The sequence below is a fragment of the Peromyscus californicus genome, unplaced genomic scaffold, assembly GCF_007827085.1.
Source record: "Peromyscus californicus insignis strain IS unplaced genomic scaffold, ASM782708v3 Scaffold_20__1_contigs__length_68692818, whole genome shotgun sequence".
Taxonomy (NCBI): domain Eukaryota; kingdom Metazoa; phylum Chordata; class Mammalia; order Rodentia; family Cricetidae; genus Peromyscus; species Peromyscus californicus.
This window is the reverse complement of record NW_026294503.1, coordinates 59,000,057-59,021,728: the sequence shown is the minus strand read 5'-3', so window position 1 is coordinate 59,021,728 and position 21,672 is coordinate 59,000,057. Positions and strand designations below refer to the sequence as shown.

The following is a 21,672-nucleotide window of genomic DNA, read 5'->3' as shown; positions in this document are numbered from 1 at the left end:
AATTCCTCGGAGGTCTGTGGTTGATGTAGCTCTTTCTACACCTTTAGGCACATGTTCTTCTTCAGCTACACAAAATAAATCCTTTTAGAAGGAAAAGGGAAATAATGGGACAATTTTGGTTTTTATTTTCCATTATGGCATTGTAGGTAACCAAAGTTTGTATTCAATTAAAGTCGTATGTATATTCAGAACAAAATTCTCTTCTCTCTCATGCTCACTGTAGCACTCTTTGGCTTCCCTTAAATTTTTTTTTAATCATGTAGCAAAAGTACTTAAGTACGATTTTATTTAAAGTTCTACAAATAACTAGTTTTGTAGTTTGAGATATTACCGAATATGGTCATTATGTATTTCTTGAGTATAGACACATTTTTGTTGTCTTTAAAAAAAAAAAAACCTTTCAGATTTGGAGAATTTTGCTTATATAGAAATATGGAAAGGGTATTTACAAAGATTTTTCTCCCCACAATGAGCCAATTCCTGAGTTATCTAATTCCTCAAACTGGTGCTGTGCACCTGATAAGGTCATTTATCTGCTTCAAATTAATTCAATTTACGTATTGTCCTATGTAACTAAAACAACTAGCAGTATGACTTTATTATGAACAGTTTATTTCAGAAAGTATAGGTGGTGTTATAGAGTCACGGGGGTAGCCCTTCAATAGGATCAGGATTTCTTCAGGGTGACAATTCAGACTTACACAATAACAAACCAGCTGGACTTGTCTGCACATGTGTATATGCTAAATTCTATGGAACTGTTCACCTAAGAAAGCTTAATTTCGTGCCATATCACTTCCAATGCAACGAATGCCAAACATTTCCCAAAGAGAATTGAATGCAAATGTCTTGTTTTTTTTATCTTATTGTATTTAGTTGATTTTATTTTTCTCCTAATTAAACATATTGCCTTGGTATGCAGCCAGAGACATGTGCAGCTAAAATGTAGGTAAATAATTAACGTGGCCACATCTTCCTGGGAATGGTCCAGGGGTTCTTCCCAAGTTTAAAAGTTGTAGATGCTCTAACAAAGAAACGACTGTGTACACAGTAGCATGGAAACTTGAGTGTAACTTATAATGAGAAAAATAAGCCCATGAGCCCCTGGAAGGATTTTTGCTGTTGTTGTTGTTTTTATTTTAAGTATTTGTTGTTTGAGAATTCATGTCACTAGAAGTCCCTTAAATAGGCCTGTGGACATCGTGGACATAGAGAAAGTTCATCTCCTTACACAGAGGAGTTTCTGTTCCACAGGATGAATGTCAAGCTTGATTTGTTCTTTAGTATAACCTCTAAAGGTGATTCAGCTGTTGGCATCAGTGACCTGTGTGTTTTGGGTGAGCTTCCCAGGATGCCAACTGCATATTTTCTTCAAGTCTCACTTTTCAGGTCTCACTGACATTTTAACACAAGTAAAAATCAAGAGCGATGCACTTCATTAGTATAGGGCTTTATTATTGTAAAATACAGAGTGTTCCAGGATACCGAAAATTAAATGTAAGTAGGCTAATCTTGTATGATTTACGTGCCTCTACAAATACTTTCCAGATCTGATTGTGGCTAATTGCCTGTTAGCGTAGAAAGTTTTAACTCTACTGTGTAGCTGAAGAGACTGATGCAGAGGTTCGTGGGAGATCACATAGCAATCAGTGATCAATGGGAATGCCTTAACCACTGCACTGCTGTAATACAGGCAACTCCGTATTTAAACATACTAATATATACTCTAGTCCTGTTCCATACTCGTATATGTGTATAGTATATGAATAAATATACACAAATATACATGTGTGACAGGTATCTTAGTTACTTTTCCTGTTGCTGTGATAAAAATACCCAGACAAAGGAAATTAAAGAGAAATGAGTTTGTTTTCGCTCATATTTCAACAGTATATTTCATCATGGAGAGAAGGTCCTGGCCCCAGGAGCTCAAGGCAGCTGGTGACCTTCCACCCACAGTCAGAAGGCAGAGAATGACGATTGCTTGTGCTTAGCTAGCATTCTCCTCTTTATGCAGACTGGATCTGAGCCAGGGAATGGTACCGTGTGTTAGGGGATTCTAGCCTCAGTAAGCCTAATCAAGATGACCTTTTTCAGGCATGGTTAGTGGCTTACCTAATCCAGATGGTCCCTCTCAGGAAGCTGGCCTTCTATGTGATTCTAGATTGTAGATATAATATGATCAAGTTGATAATATTAATGTTCACTGGGCTTACATCAATTCCTTCCAATAGGAAAAAGAATAAACAAAAAGGAAGATAGCGATGTTATTTTGAACAGTCACATTTATCAAGGGTGACCAAGAGCCTCTTTATGAACAGCTATGGACATTTGGGTGAGGAATGGGATATACCGCTAGCGTTTTAAGATACTGTTCGGATCTCAACTCAGTGGTCACACAGATGGCCCTGGTTAAACAGGCCACAAAACCCACCCAAAAGTCATGAATCAGAGGAAAGGACTCGTAGGGAGGAGAGGAGAGGAGAGGATAGGATTGGGAGGGAAGACGCGGGGAGAGTAACCAGCATGCATTATATCCATGTATGAAATTGTCAAAGGGCTAACCTAATTTAAAAATTTGGCCTTAAAAATGTAAGGCTTTGCACATTTGTTCCAAATTAAGCATAAATGGAGTGCAGATGAGCCATTCTTCGCTCTCCCTTGTTGATGACTGATTGGTGGGTGCTCTATGTGCTGGTGCCCTGGTTCCTCCTGCTTCTCCTCTTCCTGTGTGCCCTTCCTGTTTCGTGCCTCCGAGGCAGTTCTGGAATACAACAGGGTCGGGTGAATCTGTCTTAATATATTTGGCTGCTGTGTTGAAGTTTTCTTACTTGCAGATTAGAGACCACGGTACAGTCAAGTAGTTTATATCCTGAGCATCGGCTTATATTTACTTTCTTTAGATTCGGAAAAGAGTTTGCATTTAAAAGCGAGGAAAGTTAACTCCATCCTGTTTGCTGGTTTTATCATTTCATGAGCTGCATTATGTTGTTTTACAGCGTTATCTGACACTCAAGGGAACTTTCTTCTGAATGGAAATTTTGTTGTAAGTATGGCAAAGAAGGAAATCAACATCCAGGGAGCTGTTTTTGAATACAGTGGATCAAACAACTCGATTGAAAGAATTAATAGCACTGACCGACTGGAGGCGGAGCTTGTTCTGCAGGTAATGGCCTGTAGGCAGCGGTGAAATCCAGCCACAGTCTTAGTAGAGGACTAGTTAAATGCTTAACATCATTAGTTATTAAAAACAATGTCTTAAGAGTGTATCTTTTATAAATTAATTGTATGTTCCTCTGTATTTTATTGAGGTGTTATGTGTGGGTAATTTATACAACCCTGACGTGCACTATTCCTTCAACATCCCCATTGAGGAGAGGAGTAATCTGTTCTCCTGGGATCCATATGGGCCGTGGCAAGACTGTACCAAAATGTGCCAAGGTACCCTGGCCTTAAATAAGAGACCCAAGTTTATGCATGCTGGTATTGTGTGGTTCCTCTTAAGTCTGACTGGCTAATGAGTCCTTCTGAACATGGAGCATACAGGCATGCCAAGTGCCCTGTCTGTACCCTTCATCCTGGCCTTTGTCTTCTTAACTATCCCATCAACTCTACTGTTCCCACCCTTCTTCACTCTTTCTCTCTCTCCTTCCCCTCTAGCTTTCTAGGGTAGTACCACCCCCCACCCCCAGTCATTCCCCTCTACACATTTTTTTTTAAAATCCATCTGTCTTCTATTGTTGCAATGTCAGACATTCATTTTATTTCCCTTTCTTGGACATGAGAAGATACATTTGTACCGTGGTGTGCAAAACCGAAAGGGCCAGAGAGGAAGAGAGCAAAGCAGGAGGAGATCTAGCAGAGGGGGGGCACGGCAACAGCGGAGCCATGGTGTAGTCTGTGATCGTGGGTGGTCTGTGATAGAAGGCTCCGTTCAGCTCTCTGCTCTCACTGCTGCATCGGACAGACGAGAGAGACCAAGCTCGGAGCTTGAAAATAAAGGCTCTTTGCTTTTACATAAAAAAAAAAAAAAAGAATGCTCTGTTCCATGCAGGCAGCCTTTACTAAGGGACTGTTTGGGCTCAGATTATTATTATTATTAAGAGCCAAATTTTGTATTGAGATATAGCCCACGCATATGTAGAGATCTTCATGTAAATGTGGTGCCATGGCTATTTAAGGAGATACCCCAGATGGGGTGGTGGAGGTCGTAGTGTGGAAACCGAGGTATAAAGTTTATGGAGAATGGAGCATGAAGAGGAGCAGTAATTAGAGGGAGGAAGCTCAGAACTATGCAGATGAGAAAAGGTGGGTGGCCAGAGGTGGTGGTGGCCCTGGATGAGGAGGATCATTCTTCATCTCACCTGACAGGTGAAAAGTAGCAGTGGTGTTCTCCAGGAAGAGGCACAGCCTCTGTCCCTTGACAGTGATGCAGAGCTGCTCAGGATGACAGCAGGACATGATGTCCTGTCATTGTGTGGGGCAGGCTCTCAGAACGGACACAGTAATAGGTGGCCCCAGTTCAACTGGGGTAAATGGTAGAGTAGACACAGTGCACTGGCAATACTGGGTGTCTCAGGGTTTCTATTCTGTGATAAAAGAATAGAAATTCCTGACCAAAAGCAACCTGGGGAGGAAAGGCACCGCCCTCAATGAGCTGGGGCCTCCCAGTTCACTCATTGATCAAGTGCATGTCCCACAGTCTTGTCCACAAGCCAGTCTTATGAGGCATTTTCTCAGTTGAGGTTCCCTCTCTCAGATGACTCCAACTTGTGATCGAGTTGACCAAAAATCTAGTCAGTGCACTGGGGGAGTCCAAGAAGTCCTTTTGACAAAGAGGCCTTGGGTGAACTTTGCAGAAGACAAGTAGAGTTTGAAGATGTGGGACCAGCTGTCCTGCATTGAATGTGTAAGCAGGTGTGTGGCGGTGGACATGGGATAACAAACCAAGCAACAGGTGAACGAAGAAAGATTCTAGAATGCAGTAGATTCCCCCATGAAAAGAATGGCTTCTGAGAGGTTATGAGCAGAAAAAATGGTTTTGTGGTTTTTGGTTTTTTGTTTGTTTGTTTTTGGCCATCAAATACTGTGATTAGAATCTCTGCTCTGTGTAACTCTGGAGCTTGTTACTCGTTTTTCTAAGTTAATTATTACTCAAGATTTTAAAACAGCTATGCATTTCGTTTTAGAATTTTCTTAGTTATTTTTCAGTATTATTTTTTTCTTTATTTTTGCAGTGTTCCTCCTTGCTCTCGGGCTCATGAATTTGTGTCCTTTTTGGCTCATTTTGTAACTGTCCCCTTTAGGTACCACTTCAATATTATCTTGGGAATTCTCTTGAATTTTTCTTTAATCTCATGAGTCCTCTTTTATACTTACCTCCATCATTGTGGGAAATAGACCTCAGGATGCTATGGAGAAGGAAAGGTAACTTGGGGGGACTTGCCATCTCTAAAATATCACTATTCCATTCTCATGTTTGCCCAATTCTTTAACTGGTGAGAATTCTAGACAGACAACGTCTCCTTAGACTCACAAAGGCCTGGCCCTGTGGCTTTTCTTCAGCTGGCCCTTCGCTTCCCTGTGTTTGTACGGGGCATTCTCCACTCTTGAAGCTTTATGGACCCTTTCCTCGGATCTGATGATGTCAGAGAACAGGATGCATTTCTTTGTCCTGTTGCATGGCTTGCTTATAGAAACCCAGCTGGGGAAACAGGGAAATGAAGGAAGGACACACACAGACGTATGTACTAAAACGCTGGGGTTGGGTGGTGTCACGCTGTCTCTGATGGAGCAGCACCAACTCTGCAGCTACTGGGAACCTGAGCCTGTTTACTCTGTACAGCATGAACAGGAGGCATCACTAGTCTCCAAGGCTTGTCTCTGCAGTGGACCGTCTCAGGCTGTAAATATCTGGGTGGAAGAAAGCTTCAGTTTGTGCTTGTGTGCACTCTGTCAACATCTGCACATGGACCAGGGGAAGGCTTTGTCAATTTCCAGGGCTCCCAGGCATTGGTCCTTGACAACAATATACATCCACTGGGGTCCCATGATGTGCTGTTCTTTCTTGTTATTTTCCTGTGAATTATGTCAATCTTTTTGGAAATATATTCTCAAATTTTTTTTGAAGATTTCTCATCAGTTTTTTGCCTTTCTAACATTTGTATTGTTTGAAGGCAAAACCTCTTAAGTTAGAACCTTATAACCTTATAGTGTCTTATCTTTGGCTTCCTTGTTTGGTAGCTCTAGGCATGCTTGTTTCCTGTTCATTTGTTTCCTTGGATCTCTTATGTTTGAGGCTTCCTAAAATCTCTGTTAATGCTTTTTCATATTTAAGAACTAAAATCTCCTTCTGTATCACATGAGTCACCGGGAAAAGACTCTAAAGTTGGCTGATCATTCTTTCTTGGGGTACAGTCCTCCAAGAGAGAAAATCTTGTCTTCTAATGGTCATGGTTGGGTGAGGGGAACATGGAATTGTCCTGGATCCAGTGAGCATGGAGAGTGCAGTGGGCTGGGTCACCCTGTGTGAGATCGTCTTCCTTAATCAACCCGTTTCCATCCTGTGGGTCCTCTCTTTTCTGTGCTGTGTCTTCAGGCTCTTCTTCTCTCAAGCTGTGCTGTCCAGTGTGGCAGCCACAAGCTGTATGTGACCAGTCTGTGTCAGTGTGCACTACCCACTGGATTTTGAATATTAAAATGAGAGGAAGAAAGTAAAATATGTTTTAATAATTTTTATATTAGTATGTTCAAATAATCAAATTTTGTACACTTTGGGTTAAATATAAGTATCATTAATTTTGCTAGAATTATTTTATGTTTCCCTGTAATTAGAGGAAGTAGAAAATGACATTTGTGGCTCACAGTCTGCACTGGTGACTGGAGGAAGAGTACTTTAACTGTCATCCAAATATGATTTTTAATCCATTCTTTGTTTTTCATGCCCACCCCTCATCCATTCACAAGGTTGACTTTGTCCTCCTTGGCTCGGAGAATAGCTCTTATCATTCACTTTTTGCCTCCCCAATTTCCCCTTCTCTTCTGTTTCATTTCCTTTATTTTTTTTTGCTCCTTTACATATATACTTCTAAAAAACAATTTATATTTATTTTAAAAGGGGCCTAGAAAAGATCTGAGATAAACACACGTTCATGTTTAGTTAACTGGGAGTTCAAACAGAAATTTGATCATGTCACGGACTGCTTCGACTCCCGAAGAGGATGTGGATTCAGGGTGCCCTGAACCTGAGCGCTGGTTTGCATTGACTGGTTGTGTTGTAGACAAACAGCCGCCCTGTCTCCATGGGGTGAGCTGAGGCCGTTGTTGATCAGACTGTACTTTGGGTTTCATTGACACGTCCCGCTCTGTATAACTAAGATCTCCATCCATGCCATGAAAACAAAACCAATCTTGCTTTTAGAGTAGCTTCAGTCCTAGCAAACAGTGGAAGTACAGAAGAGCTGAATATTCCTGTCTCCCCACCCCCTCCCCCCTCTTCCTCCCTACTGCTCTGCTGTGTGTTTGTGTCTACTGACATGTGTGTACAGATGACACGCTGGTTCTGATTCCCAATGACGAGCTGATGCCTGTAGTTTGCACTAGAGTTCATTCTTCATGCTGTGAATTCTGTGGATTTCGGCAAATAAATGGCGATGTGTTTCCACATTTCACTATCACACAGAGGAATTTCATAGCCCTTACTGTAGTCAGAGAAACTTCAACTACACCTTACTCATCCCCATGTCTCACCTGTCCTGTCCCCCAAATCCGTGAAACTAATGATCTTTGTGTTGCTTGTAATTAACATTTTCGTTCACAATGTCAGTCTGAAAGGTCGGCCCTGTGTGGACAGTGCTATTCTGAAGGCAGAGGGACAGAACAAGAGCTTGTTGGAACTGTCATAGGCCATATCCCCTCTAGTCAGTTCACATATGTGTCATGACACCTGACATGGGAGTTGTCATAATGCGCTGTAGCCGTCCATATGAGGAAGTGATCCATGGGGGCAATGACCTAGTGATAACCCGACATCCATGCTGGCCCCAGCCCTACCTTCCAATCTCCGCTGTTGCAGAGCTACCCCTTACCTAGTTCTTCTTCCTTCTGGCCTCCTCTCTCAACAAAGTCCTCCTCAGTCATTGAGGATTCAGCTAATAAAAAGAAACTCCTGACAAGACTGATGTCCTAGTGACCTGTGAATAATAGCAAAAATTTCTACTCTCCTACCTGAATCATTTAGGATAATTATTATAATTATGGAACACCTAACTTGTATAAACTTTTACTTAATTTTTAATTTTCATTTCATTCTGGCTAAGGTCTTCATAGAAGAAAAATCGTCTGCATACGTAAGAGTGACCATGCCGTTGTATCCGATCAGAGCTGTGGTCACTTACCGCTGCCATTGTTTGTGACGGAAAAGTGCAACACAGACTGTGAACTCAGGTAAGAGAGACGTCACATGTGATGTAACCGATGTGCAGTGACGATGAACTGATCATGAGATAAGACATTCAGCGCAGTGCCTCACATGGGGCCAGCAGGTTGTTAATATCTGACCTCTGCCTTGTCGTTTAGAACACTTCAGGCTCACCAATTCATGCTCATGCTCAGATTCATTTGACTTTTGAATCAGTAGTGTTAGCTAAATACCCATGTGTAGGCCTCACATCGTGTGTACAATATGGAAGCAATTTAGTCTGTGACGTAAATCCAGATAAACTCTAATCTGGAAATCCATGGTTTAAAGATTTGAAATATTAGGTCCATGTAGCATGAGTCTGTAATTTCCACTGAAATTTGAGAATGAAAAAATATAGATTGAGTTCCCTAATACATTGGAATTGTAGTACTATATTAATACTCCTAAGGGAAGTGCAAGCAAGTTGGTACTTCTACCCCAAATTCTCAATTTCTTAGGTGTTTGTGGGTGAGTGTGTATGCATATGTGGGTGATTGGTTAATAGACTGATATAAGCTAAAAACAACAACTCAAAAACCTCATCTTCCAATTAAATCCATATTGTGGCAATAATATTTAATATTCAGAGATAGCCAAACCTCTTCTTCACTCATGAAGGACGAGGATTTGAAAATACTGTTGTGTTGTATGAAGGCACATGGGAAAAGCCCAGTGGAAATGGCTACTGAAGCTGCATGAAGCACAGTGGGGTCTTTTAGAGAAATGAGGTCTCAACCTCATGCTTCATTATCATGGTGCACACATATTGCTTGAGAGATTGCTAGGCTACAACTGGGATAATTTGGCTAAAGTTACCATTTTTACTTAATGAAAAATGTTTGTTAAGAAATATTTCTAAATAGAGAATACAGGGATTAACTAGAGGTTGTGATATGCACCACAAGAAAACTATTTTGCCAGCTTTCACAGGGTTTATCTTAACTGCTGTGGTAAGATTCCCAGACCTCCCTTGTCCATATACTGAGGTTTGACCTAGGGTTTGCTCTGAGAGTCGTTGTATCCCATGGAGTCTTACGTCTACAATGAGTGCAAGCCTTGGTCAAAGCCAGACGCTCACAAGGAAACTTGAAGTTCTAGGACACACCTCCAAAGGTGTCACCAACTGTTAGAGTGAGACCCATAGTATTGTATATATATAGTTTAGAGCAAATAAGATTTCATTTGGATGATGGTAAGATCTCTCTCTCTCTCTCTCTCTCACATACACACACACACACACACACACACACACACACACACACACACACACACACACGTTTAAACCATTGGAACCCAGTCTCTGAGCCTCATTTTGCAAAAGAAGAACTTTTATTTTTCTTTCATAAAACAAATTTTAATTCATTGGACCTGATATACTTGTTTTCCTAAACTCTTATATTTTTCAAAAAGCTGCTTATAAACCCTAAACTGATTTTATCATCTTTCTATGCGATCTCTTTATCAGTATAGAGAGAAAAGCAATTCATAAACTGATTACATCTGAAAACACACCCTGAGGTCAACATTTCTGCGCTGAGTCAGTACTGACTACTCATCTCAATTTGTTTTCTGAGCCCTGGAAAGACAGCCAGCTACACTGAACCCCACTGTGGAAGTCACACCACTTAGGCCTGAGCTGCCCTGCTAGAGTAACACTTACCACTACAGATCAGCAGACACACATTTTGACACACTTTTCCCATTATACTGATTCAGACTAGACAGCATCTTCATTGATCCAGGGACTCCCAATCCTATGGAGCTCTGCTGAACCACACTTTGTAACAACAGACTTGGGTCAAAGCAAAACTAACAAGTGAAAAAAAAAAAAAAGCTTTTGAGACACTGTCTCACTATGTAGCCCAGGCTGTCCCTGAACTTACAGACTTCCTGTCTTGGCCTCCCAGATGCAAAGCAAGTCACCCTGTTACAAAAATGATTATAAACCAAGGTACCTATCTGTAGTATCGACCATGATAACTCAGCATGGACATTGAGTTCAGTATGATTTTATTTAAAAATTTGCAAAGCTGAAGGAGAGATCTGAGTTTTTGTTCAAAGAAAGCAATTTTCATAGCTTGTATCCCGGCGTTAGCTTTGTGTTGAGTAATAACAGGAAGGGAAGTTTCTGTTCAAGGTCTTCACTTCAGCACGCTAAGCCAGACTCTTGGCATCCTATGGCAAGGCCACTTGGCCCCTGGTCTGAGGTTCATGCCGGCCCTCTGGCAGTGGGAGGCCAGCTCTCCTTCGGACAGTACAACAAAAGGTGCAATACAAGAACTTTTCATCCCTAATTCAATGGTTTACCAAATAATTTCTAGTGGATTATCCATCAACTCTTGAAAGTTTAAAAAAAAACTGAATTATGCCCAAACCCCCAAATCTCTTTTTAAATCAATATTCATAAGCGCTGCTCCTAAATATGGTCCCACCTTCTCTCTAGGTGGCACATCACTGGCAAAAGTGAGTGCTCATCCCAGTGTGGCCAGGGACACAGGACCCTCGACGTTCACTGCATCAAGTATTCCACTCACAAAGGACAGACTGTTCCGGTAGAAGACCGCTACTGTGGTGACCAACTCAAACCTCCTACCCGAGAGCCATGCCATGGCAGCTGTGTTTTAACAAGGTGGCATTATTCAGAATGGTCCCAGGTAAAATAAAAATTGTCACTTGAGAAAAAAAAAAAATGCCTCTCTTTTCACCAGTTAAATGTTTCTATTTCTCTAAAAAATATGTTTTTGTTGAAATTTTGACTTTTTCCCCTATTTCTAAAAGTCCCTGATTGTGTTGTGCCTCTAATTAGTGTTCTAGGAGTTGTGGAGGAGGGGAGAAGACGCGAGGGTCGTACTGTGTAAATGGCTTCGGCCACCGCCTTGATGGACGAGAGTGCCAGGAGCTTCCTCGGGTGATGCTTGGGAATTGCAATGAGTTTCCTTGTCCCAGTTGGGCTACTAGTGAGTGGAGTGAGGTAACACTAAACACATGGCTTAGAAAAACTGCTGTAATGTCATGCTTGGGAAACTTACAGTCCAAGGCTGTAAAATCCAAATGTGTTTATCATAAAAGCAGTAAAAAAAAAAAAAAAAAAAAAAAAAAAAGTAAACCTGTCTAGTTCTTATACTCTTTATAACTACCAGGCCAGCAGTAACATTTACTGATATTCAGTCTATAACCACCTTCATAAACAGCAGTAGTGCCAAAGCACTATGGGGCACACACTTCTTCAAAGGTTAGCTTTGGATCTTTGTTTCTAGAACAAATGGCTATTTTAATGGGACCTTGATGTATTTATCTAATTATTCTTTATCAATAAAAAAAAAATCAAGAGTCAAATATTTGGGTAAGAACCTGAATAATCAGAGAAGTGGCAGAGAAGAAACCAGTGACTTCCTATCTCTTCCGTTCCTACAACCAAAAGGGCTGAGATCCTCTCTAAGCCCCACCTTACTACTTCCTGTCTCTATCTGTCCTCAGTCCTCCAAAACCTCTATGGTTAATTTTGGTCAGTTAGTGACTAGCTTTGCTCTCTGACTCAAAGCGAGCTTTATTGTTCGAACGCAATCAAAATATCACACAACGGGAGCTGAGTGGCAGATGTTAGGGGCAGCTGGTTTTAACCAGTGAATGACTCCAGAGGAGTACGTGGGGAACATTCCAGATCTCTGTGTCACTTTGTGATGCATTCTGTGTTAACTTCCCAGTGTCCGGCCACATGCGGAAAAGGAATGAAGCAGCGGCAGGTTTGGTGTCAGCTGAGTGATGACCCCATGAGCGATGACTTCTGTAACGCCGGTACCAAGCCCCCGTCCCTGAGACCCTGCGAGCTCCCTGCGTGCGCCTCTTGGCATGTAGGCCCGTGGGGTTCTGTGAGTATATGATGGGGCTTCTCTGCTTTGACCCATCTGCCTAGAGAAGGGCGGGAAAGCTGTGTAATAACACTCTCTCCTCGGGAGAGTCACTGAAATAGGGGTTGGTATCACTAGAAATACATCTTAGGAGCGGGCACTGTGGCTCAATGGGTAAAGGCACTTTGCCAAAGCCTGGCAGTCTGAGTGTGATCCCTGGAACTCTCATAAAGGTGGGAGGGGAAAACAGACTCCACAAAGTTGTCTGACGTCCACATGTGTGATGGCATATGTATGCATATATACACACACACACACATAATTGAAAAATGCTTTCTGAAATACAGTCCTTTATCAGTAGGATTTTGTCATTGCTGCTAGTTTTGCCGTGCTTCATATTTCAGCCTTGTTTTTGGATTGAATTTAGCCCAAATGCTGAAAACGTTTGCTTTTTATCAACTTCAAGAGTGCATGAATATGTCCAGTATTAGCGCTTACGCTGCTCTTCCTGTGTTTAGTCTTGCGGGGAGGCCCTGGGGTGAATGATGGTCAGGCCAGGTGAAGGTAGGAAGCTCAGTGTCTCGTGGAGGCTGTCATGACTGCTGAGGGGCTCCCCTCATTTCTTCACTAAATGCACACTTCCCTATAGACGGGGACCTTCACTTAAGGCATTAAATGACATCAGGCAGGTGGCTGTTCCCGAAATTGTGTCTCTCCACAACTAGCATAGCAGGTCTCTATCAACGTCTGAGCGCGATGGCTTTAAAACTACATGAATCATAGTGCGTTTTGTTAACTGCGGTGTTCAGGTGACGTCTGTACAATGAATCCGAATAAATAGGCGTGTCAATTCAGTTTACTGATTACAGGTCTCAAATCTGAAACAGGGACTAGTCAAGTGGCTACTGGAAGTCCTGGGGAACTATAGATAACCTGGACACTGGCTAAGAAGGAGAGGGTTTCTGTGACTCTTGGAAACTGCTTTTGGTACCTGTGACTTCCTTTCAGTGCACAGCCACCTGTGGACGCGGGTACCAGATGCGTGCTGTGAAGTGTGTCAGTGAGCAGTTCGGCACTGTGCTAGATGACAGTGAATGCCAGGAAGCCAGCCGGCCAAGTGACAGCCAGGTAAAAGGAGGTCTCTTCGTGGATCAGAAGCAGAAATACTTATGAAATGGAAGGGTTATTGATAAGCAATATACATAATATATGTATACATATATATATTATATATATATATTCTCCTCCTTTTCTGCACCTTAAAATGCCTTGCTTCAATACAGAACGTGTCATTCTTGGTTTTGGCACCCTGTGTTTCTCATCAGCACTGCTCTATCTGCTTTAACTTGTCTGTCCCCACTCTTCCATGGTGTCTGTGACTGTGACTCCCAGGACCTTGGGAAAGTGTTCTTTTCATTGTACAGCCCTGTGTTCCTTCAGAATAGTCCATATTAGGACTGTTTTGAAGGGCTTTGTTCTTTCAATGGTCAGATAGGATGGAGACAGAAACATTGGGATGCAGCCTTCCTACTCAGTACTAGCACTTTCTTCCTACCCAGTACTAGCACTCACTTCCTTCCTACCCAGTACTAGCACTCACTTTCTTCCTACCCAGTACTAGCACTCACTTCCTTCTTACCAAGTACTAGTACTCACTTCCTTCCTACCCAGTACTAGCACTCACTTCCTTCCTACCCAGTACTAGCACTCACTTTCTTCCTACCCAGTACTAGCACTCACTTCCTTCTTACCCAGTACTAGTACTCACTTCCTTCCTACCAAGTACTAGTACTCACTTCCTTCCTACCCAGTACTAGCACTTCCTTCTTACCCAGTACTAGTACTTCCTACCCAGTACTAGCTCTTGCCAGCAGTCTGAGTCTCTGGAAGTGATAGCCTAGGTCATCCATTTACATGTTAGCACACAGTATTGTTGGAGTCTGTATGTGAAAAAGGAAACCCGGTACAAGATTTCACACAAGTCCGTGTGAATAGTCAAATGTCATTCAACAAGGTTTATTTCTCCGAAACAGGAATGCGTCGTTGCACCCTGCCTGGTTGTTCCAAAAGTTGGGGCATCCTCCTTACCAGCCATCCCCCTGGGAAGGGCTGCACAGTGGCGCCATGGATCTTGGACCCCAGTAAGTGACGCAGTGTTTCTGCTGTGGAGGCTTCACACATGTACAAGAGTTGCTCAGTTTTGCCAGCTTTAATGGGTGCGTTCATTCTCGGGCATTGGATGGTAGGGAAGATTAACAGGATTTAGAATTAGGTGGTGGAATGACAAAATCATGGCTGTCCTTTAATGAGCCTATGTCTCTGTGCAAGGAAGTAACCCTTCAGCATGGGTTTTCTAGTCTGTAAAGGTAAGACCTATGGCCCAGACAGCTATGAGAAGTGGATATGGTATTAGGTATTTATCAGCTTCTATCTCAACTGCAGACATTTTCATGCTGTTTTGTTTTTTTTAACTGAAAGCTACAATGTGTTAGCCATTTCAGTTTGCTTTAACCCCAGATTTTAAATGATAGGATCAGATGCCTTCTATTGTAAAGTCTTTCAAGGTTATTTTTAATGAGATCTAATGATGCTTTTACACAAAATGTTTCAGTACCATTAATTTTGGCATGTGGTTATTAAATATTATTTTAAATATTATGGTCATTCATATTATTAGGTCTGACTTAGGAAGCTCATTATCTAAAGTGGAAAGTTTTACTGCCTTATGTTTATCGCACGCAGAAATTATGCCGTGAGGTATTACTTCCTTTTAATGCTCTCTCTGAAAACTTGGTATTTTGAGACAGAGCAGCCACAGGTAACAAGGGTGGAGGGGTACTGAGCCCATCTCTCTGTCATTTGGCTTTCTAAGTGCTCTGTGTCCTGTGGAAGAGGCAGTCAGGCCCGTTATGTGAGCTGCCGAGATGCACACGATGGAGTGGCCGATGAGTCGCATTGTGCCCACTTGCCCAGGCCTGCAGAAGTCTCTGTCTGCTTCAGCCCTTGTGGAGAATGGCAGGCAGGGAACTGGTCACCGGTAAGTATGCTTATGAGAAGGCAGGCACTGAAAATTTAAGTAGAATGTTTGCTATTAATGCAGTCTATTACCTTGTAATGCCGGCTGACTTTCTAATCAGTGTTCAGCTTCCTGTGGACACGGGAAAACCACTCGACGCATTTTATGCATGAACTACCACCAGCCGGTTGACGAGAGTTACTGTGACCCTGGAGTTCGTCCTGAGATTGAACAAGAATGTAGCCTGGCAGCCTGCCCACCCTCATACAGCCACTTTCCCAGCTCCTCTGAGCAGCCAAGCCATTATCCAGGCAGAAATGTTCCCTTAACTCACAAACCAGAAGAGAATCAAAATCAGGGGGTCCACCCGTCAATCAGAGGAAACCAGTGGAGAACAGGCCCTTGGGGAGCAGTAAGCTGTCTTTATTGAGTTATACTAATTTTGTAACTGAATCGTATTACAGTCCTTTCCCAGATATGTGTGTAATGACATCAAATGTTTTTTAATGTGAACGTTATCTGAAAGATCAGTAGCTCAGCTCTTCAAAGGCTGAAAGCATTTCGATGCAGATTACAAGCCCCCGGGGTAATCACTAACCACAGTGATTACTGGGGAACATATTTGAAAGCCCCTTGATCAGAGTCCATATCATACAAAAGAGGGCACAGCCTGGAATAGGTAAGACGGGACGTTTGGGAGAAAGCAGCAAAGGCTTGCTGAAGCGGCAAAGCAGAAGGCTGGTGGGAGTCCTGAGAACGTGGGGGTCGTGAGACTAAGGGGTGGACAGTGGGGTCACTGGCGAGTGACAACATGGGGTGGCTGTTTTAAAATGCCCTCCCAGTGAGACCGTGGAACTTTAATTTCTTTTTACTCAGCATCTATTTTGAGAGTGAAGGGCCACTTTCTAAGGCAAGTTGGAAAGACTTCCTTTTCATCAACCATTTATCTTATTTTTCTTTTAAGACAGGGTCTCACTATGTAGACCAGGATGGCCTGGAACTCACAGAGATCAGCCTGCCTCCTCTGCCTCTGCCTCCTGAGTGCTGGGGATTAAGCTCATGTACTACCAATGCCAAGCTTTCATCAAAAAAAAAAATTTCTAATGACGTCCTTGGTTAAAAAAGTCAAGTGTTTCGACAGATTTCCGTGCTTAAAATTGTAGCTCTATTGTGGGAGATTTGACTTTTGACCTTGCTTTGGTGTTGAGCATGCAGTGTGTACTTCTGTTCTGTCTCTGTCAGTGCTCCCGAAGTTGTGCAGGAGGTGTTCAGCGCCGGGCTGTAGTCTGCCAAGATGAAAATGGGCACAGTGCTTCTTACTGTGATGCAGCCTCCAAGCCCCCAGAGTCAAACCACTGTGGCTCGGGACCCTGTCCACACTGGAATTTTGGGGACTGGGGAGAAGTAAGTCATGCTGTCCTCCAGTGTCATCTCGGAATGTCTTGAAAGCAACCTGCTTCCTGCCGCTGGGCACTGTGGGATCATCTGATCTCACTATTTTTGTGTGGAAACAGATTTCTAAAAGTTCTTTTGCAAGAAGTACTCTGGTTCCGAGAGAACCTTCCTGAGAGAGCGTGCACCGTGTTGTTATTTGACAAAACCTGATGTGCAGGCCAATAGATGTATGTGCTAGTACTGTCTTTCAAAAAGTGGATATAAAGCCACTTAAACCTCTTAGAAAATTAGATTGACATAGGTACAGGAAATCAGGTTGACATTTGCGCATGCTTTATTATATTGTATGCCATTCATTTGGCAAATCTCCTTTAAACCAAATAATTGTAAATTATTAAGCACTTCTTTATGCCCAAGCACTCTTAGGCACCACAAATGTGAAGGTTACTTCAGAAATGGTAGCTTTGGTTACTAATAGTACCCTCCCCCCATGTTTTAGATGGAAAGAGAAAGAAAAGAGTTATTTAGTGCTTTTGTGTAGGCAGATTTTTCTGTCCTACCAGCCAGCTCCCAAATAACCACACAGAGACTTCTTATTAATTATAAAAGTCCAGCCGATAGCTTAGGCTTGTTTCTAACAAGCTCTTATAACTTAAATGAAACCGTTTCTATTTATTTACTTTCTGCCTCGTGGCTTTATTACCTTTAGTCTGCATTGCTCATGCTGCTTTCCTGCTTCCTCCATGCCTGGCTGGTGACTCTGCCTTCTTCCCAGTATTCTCTCTATTCTGAAAACCCTGCCTAGCTATTGGCCATTTAGCTATCTATTAAACCAATCATAGTGACATATCTTCACACAGTGTAAAGGAATATTCCACACACTTTTGGATGGATAAATTACTCAATTAGTTTTTTTTTCTTTTTCAGAATGAAGAGAATAATTTTTCTTCATAGGGAATTTGAAAAATTATCTTTTAAAGGGATACTTTAGCTGGCAACTAAATGTATCACGTTCCTTTTAAAAATATACTTTAAACTCTAGCGTGGCAGTTGCCAGAGTACTTACCTAGTGTGCATGAAACTGTGACTATGACCCCCAGGACCACATAAACTGAGTGTGCTGTGCACCTGTATATAGCAATAAATCCAAGGGAGTCTACAGGTACCCACTACACCCTATAGGTGGGGGCAGGAGGGTCAGAACTTCAAGGTCAACATAGGGAATTCCAGTCAGCCTGGATTACACGAGACCTTACCTCAATAGAAGAAGATGGAAGACGTATGATATTCTCTTTGAAGTGAAATGGGTATAAACTTTCCTGTTCTTCTTTTCAGTGCACACAAACATGTGGTGGAGGAGTAAAGTTGAGATTTGTGATATGCCAGTTTCCCAATGGCCAAGTGGCCCAAGAATACAACTGTGAACAGCCCAAGCCACCTAGCATGATGCAGTGTCATGTGCACGCCTGCCCTGATGATGTCTCCTGGTATCGGGGATCATGGAAATCGGTACGATAGTAACCGTAGTCTTATTACCATGTTCCTTTTACGTGAATTTCCTCTTTGTGAGTGGGAAAATTCACATACTATCTCATGTCTGATTACTGCTTCTAACAGTGGACCATCGGCTGTGCTGGCATATGTATTAAAAGTCAATAATTTGAGTAGGAATTCTTTCAAGTACTGTAACCACATACATGTATGTAATGGTTTTATATGTATTTACTTTGTATGTGAACTTTGAACTAATTGAAATGCTTTCCTTCGTTGCATCTCTGACCTCCCCTCTGATTAATTGGATTTGTGCATAATGTTAGCATTTTACTTGTAATAATGGCAAATTAAGGCTGTGTCTTGTTTGAGTTTATGACTGTATGTGGCTTCTGTCTGTCACTGTCCAATAACAGATCCCAAACCAAATAACATTCTTTTAAAATTTGTTTCCTCGCGATTAAAATTGACTGGTTTAGAAATGTGAAAATAGTAAAGACAAAGCCATTTGCTTACATGAAGTAAATTGCTCACAGTTTGTCAAATACATCATAGAGAAGTGTGACTTATGTAGTAATTTATTATGAATATCCATTTTTCCACTGTGTGGACTTACCGTGGTTTAGGAATATTTTGATTTTCTATTTTTTTTTGAGTCATAGACAAAACTTATAGATAGTGCTAATGGATAGTTTATTTTCTCTAATATTTATCAAATATCTGAAGTATAATTAATGCACAAATATATTAAAATTAGCATTTTATCATCTTTAAGTTTTTTAGACCATGAGCAAATGAGTATTACCTTTCAGATAAAAAGCTGATTTAAGACAGTGACGTATTTATAACTAAACTCACAAACCGAGCCATTTTTGTTTCATTTAAGGAGAAATCTAGTCACTAACTGGAGGCCTTGTGGTGGCTTTGGTTTTGAACTCAGTGGTGCTGTTTTCCCATGGTGCATGACTTTAGTGCTCAAGTCTTAAACATCTACCTCGGATAGGCACTAAAATATCTAACTGTAATGATCCTGAGGTAGATTTTCCATCAAGGGGTCAGTGCACTGCCTATTTTGGTATGTTTTATTGGTGCTCAGCCACGTCATTTGTTCCTTACTATCTGTGACAGATGTTACACCACAGTGTCGGAGCAGATTGGAGGGACCACAGTGTCTGAAATGTTTACCATCAGGCCATTTCTTAGAAAATTTTGCTGGTACCTGCTCTGTTTAATGAACAGAACAGTGTGTCTAAAGTTTAGGACAGAAATTTACTTCAAGATATAGCATATTAGAATTACAGTGTTCAGGTGGAGTCTGTGTTAGTGAGATTCACATAACCTCCTAAAAGTGTCCACCATGGTAGTCACATATATCTGTGTAGTTATTGTGTTGGAATGTATCTGACCCTGTATTCCAGTGATATGTCTGTACATAAATCATGTCCTAAGTGAGAAATCTGGATGTCCATTAAGTCCTCTGTACAAGCAACTTTTCAACCTCATAGAAATAATCAGTCAAGGCAACAATACCTGAGATTACAAAACAGTAAGAGAGAATTACAGAAATCCTCAATGTTTACTACACAACTATTCCAAAAGCAGTTAACTGAGTAATTGTAGTCTTTGCACTAGTGGAGAACTATAGTATCTATATATTTTGATAATTTGAAAATGAAGTTTTAAAAAAGTCTCAATAAATGTTTATTATGCCAGAATTTTTACAAACCTATTTATTTGCATGTGTAAAGATATATATCATTAGAGTGCCTGGATTTCTGTTATTATATGAAGAATATTTATTTTTTCAATTAGTCTTTTATATTAAAAGGACTCAGGATCTGAAGTTTTGATATCAAAACCATATATATGTATGTATATATTTTTGCCTCTTTCAGTATTGCTACATATTAGCCAAATTTCAGAATACCTCTTATAACAGATTAGATTAGCATTCTTTCATGAGTAACATTAATTTCTATAGACCCTGCTCATTCAGTTAGAGAATTAAGGGAATGTATATGTATATGCATGAATGAATGGCATTAAATCTTTTAATTTCAATGGAAAAAAGAGTATAAATCATTATTAAAATATTTTAGAAAAAAAGTATGAAAATATTCCTCACTTTTCTTCATGTTCTTGGAAATCTTGTGTTGTATAACAAAAGGAGTAAATGAATCATAACCCGTGCTTGTTAATTGAATTACTACATTTTTGTAATTAGCCAATGTGAATGGATCGTATCTTAACCGGTTTTTGTTAATGTGCTGTCTTTGTGCTTTGCATAATTTGTATGTGTGTTGTATTGCCATCCCTTGCATTGGTACCTGAATGTTTTAAGTAACTGGCAAATTTTACATTGTAATGAATGGCCCCCTTCTTTTGTGCTGTTTTTCCTAAGTAACAGGCTGTTAATGTCTCCTATTAAAAAGCTAACTGTTGAAAGTGAATGTTTTCATAATTTTTTCTGAGTATTTGCATAAGTTGAACTACAATTTTCTAGATAACTGTTTTACAAACTAACACAGCAATGTAGAAGTGTAAGATTTACTCTCTGTCAATTTCAAACTACTAGAAATGTTTTTATTTTTCTTTTTATGTATTATAAGCAATGAATAAAACTTAGGGTGGTTATTATTAAAGTTAAAGTAAGATTGTTAGTTTGTGACCAGCATAGTCTTTCACAGGATCATCACACTTAACATAATTGAACTAGTGGAGAAAATGCTTTAAAAATATTTATTTCCTTTCATTTCCCCACGGTCTCAAATAATTTTCCTAGAATGCATTTTCCTAGAATGATTTTGTTCACCAGGTGGAATGAACTCATGCTTGATAAGTAAATACTGTGGTCTGGAGTTGAGAACAGCACAATGGGAGGAAGGGAAATGCCCTTCCTTAAAGAACCTTGCTCTTAGAAAACTTGAGAAAGTTCTTAAGTTGAAAGTTTGCTCTTTAAAACCTGTTCACTCTGTTGCCTTCCTTCAAAGTGTTTCTGGGGGAAAATCATATAAGAATATAGAGAAAAAACTAAACCTCTAAGTAGGAGCATGTTACACAAACCCTTTCAGAAATGAGCCAGTGGTCCGAGCACGCACACACCTCACTGCACGGTTTGTCTGAGCACAAACACCTCACTGCACGGTTTGTCTGAGCACACACACCTCACTGCACGGTTTGTCCGAGCATGCACACACCTCACTGCAGTTTGTCCGAGCGCACACACCTCACTGCACGGTTTGTCCGAGCGCACACATCTCACTGCAGTTTGTCCGAGCACACATACACCTCACTGCAGTTTGTCCGAGCGCACACACCTCACTGCACGGTTTGTCTGAGCGCACACACCTCACTGCACGGTTTGTCTGAGCACACACACCTCACTGCACGGTTTGTCTGAGCACACACACCTCACTGCACGGTTTGTCCGAGCGTACACACCTCACTGCAGTTTGTCTGAG

The 21,672-nt window shown here is 41.2% G+C and overlaps 1 protein-coding gene across 10 annotated transcripts in view; it reads left to right on the top strand.

The window, feature by feature from the left end:
• Adamts20 (ADAM metallopeptidase with thrombospondin type 1 motif 20) overlaps nt 1–21,672 on the top strand; it is a 136,280-nt gene that overhangs the window by 66,981 nt on the left and 47,627 nt on the right. For 7 of the 10 annotated variants that reach the window (XR_008220652.1, XR_008220653.1, XM_052748738.1 and 4 more), the window contains exons 17-28: nt 3,000–3,166; nt 3,312–3,441; nt 8,319–8,445; nt 10,905–11,115; nt 11,268–11,432; nt 12,166–12,330; nt 13,318–13,437; nt 14,343–14,450; nt 15,182–15,346; nt 15,447–15,737; nt 16,568–16,729; nt 18,056–18,229. Coding sequence is in view for 8 of the 10 variants with exons in the window: in XM_052748738.1 (XP_052604698.1) it covers nt 3,000–3,166; nt 3,312–3,441; nt 8,319–8,445; nt 10,905–11,115; nt 11,268–11,432; nt 12,166–12,330; nt 13,318–13,437; nt 14,343–14,450; nt 15,182–15,346; nt 15,447–15,737; nt 16,568–16,729; nt 18,056–18,229 (1,985 nt within the window). In the remaining 2 variants the exon portion in view is untranslated. Of the gene's footprint in view, nt 1–2,234; nt 2,336–2,999; nt 3,167–3,311; nt 3,442–8,318; nt 8,446–10,904; nt 11,116–11,267; nt 11,433–12,165; nt 12,331–13,317; nt 13,438–14,342; nt 14,451–15,181; nt 15,347–15,446; nt 15,738–16,567; nt 16,730–18,055; nt 18,230–21,672 lie in introns of those variants that run through there. The other 3 variants (XM_052748744.1, XM_052748745.1, XM_052748746.1) reach the window with 3 other exon arrangements.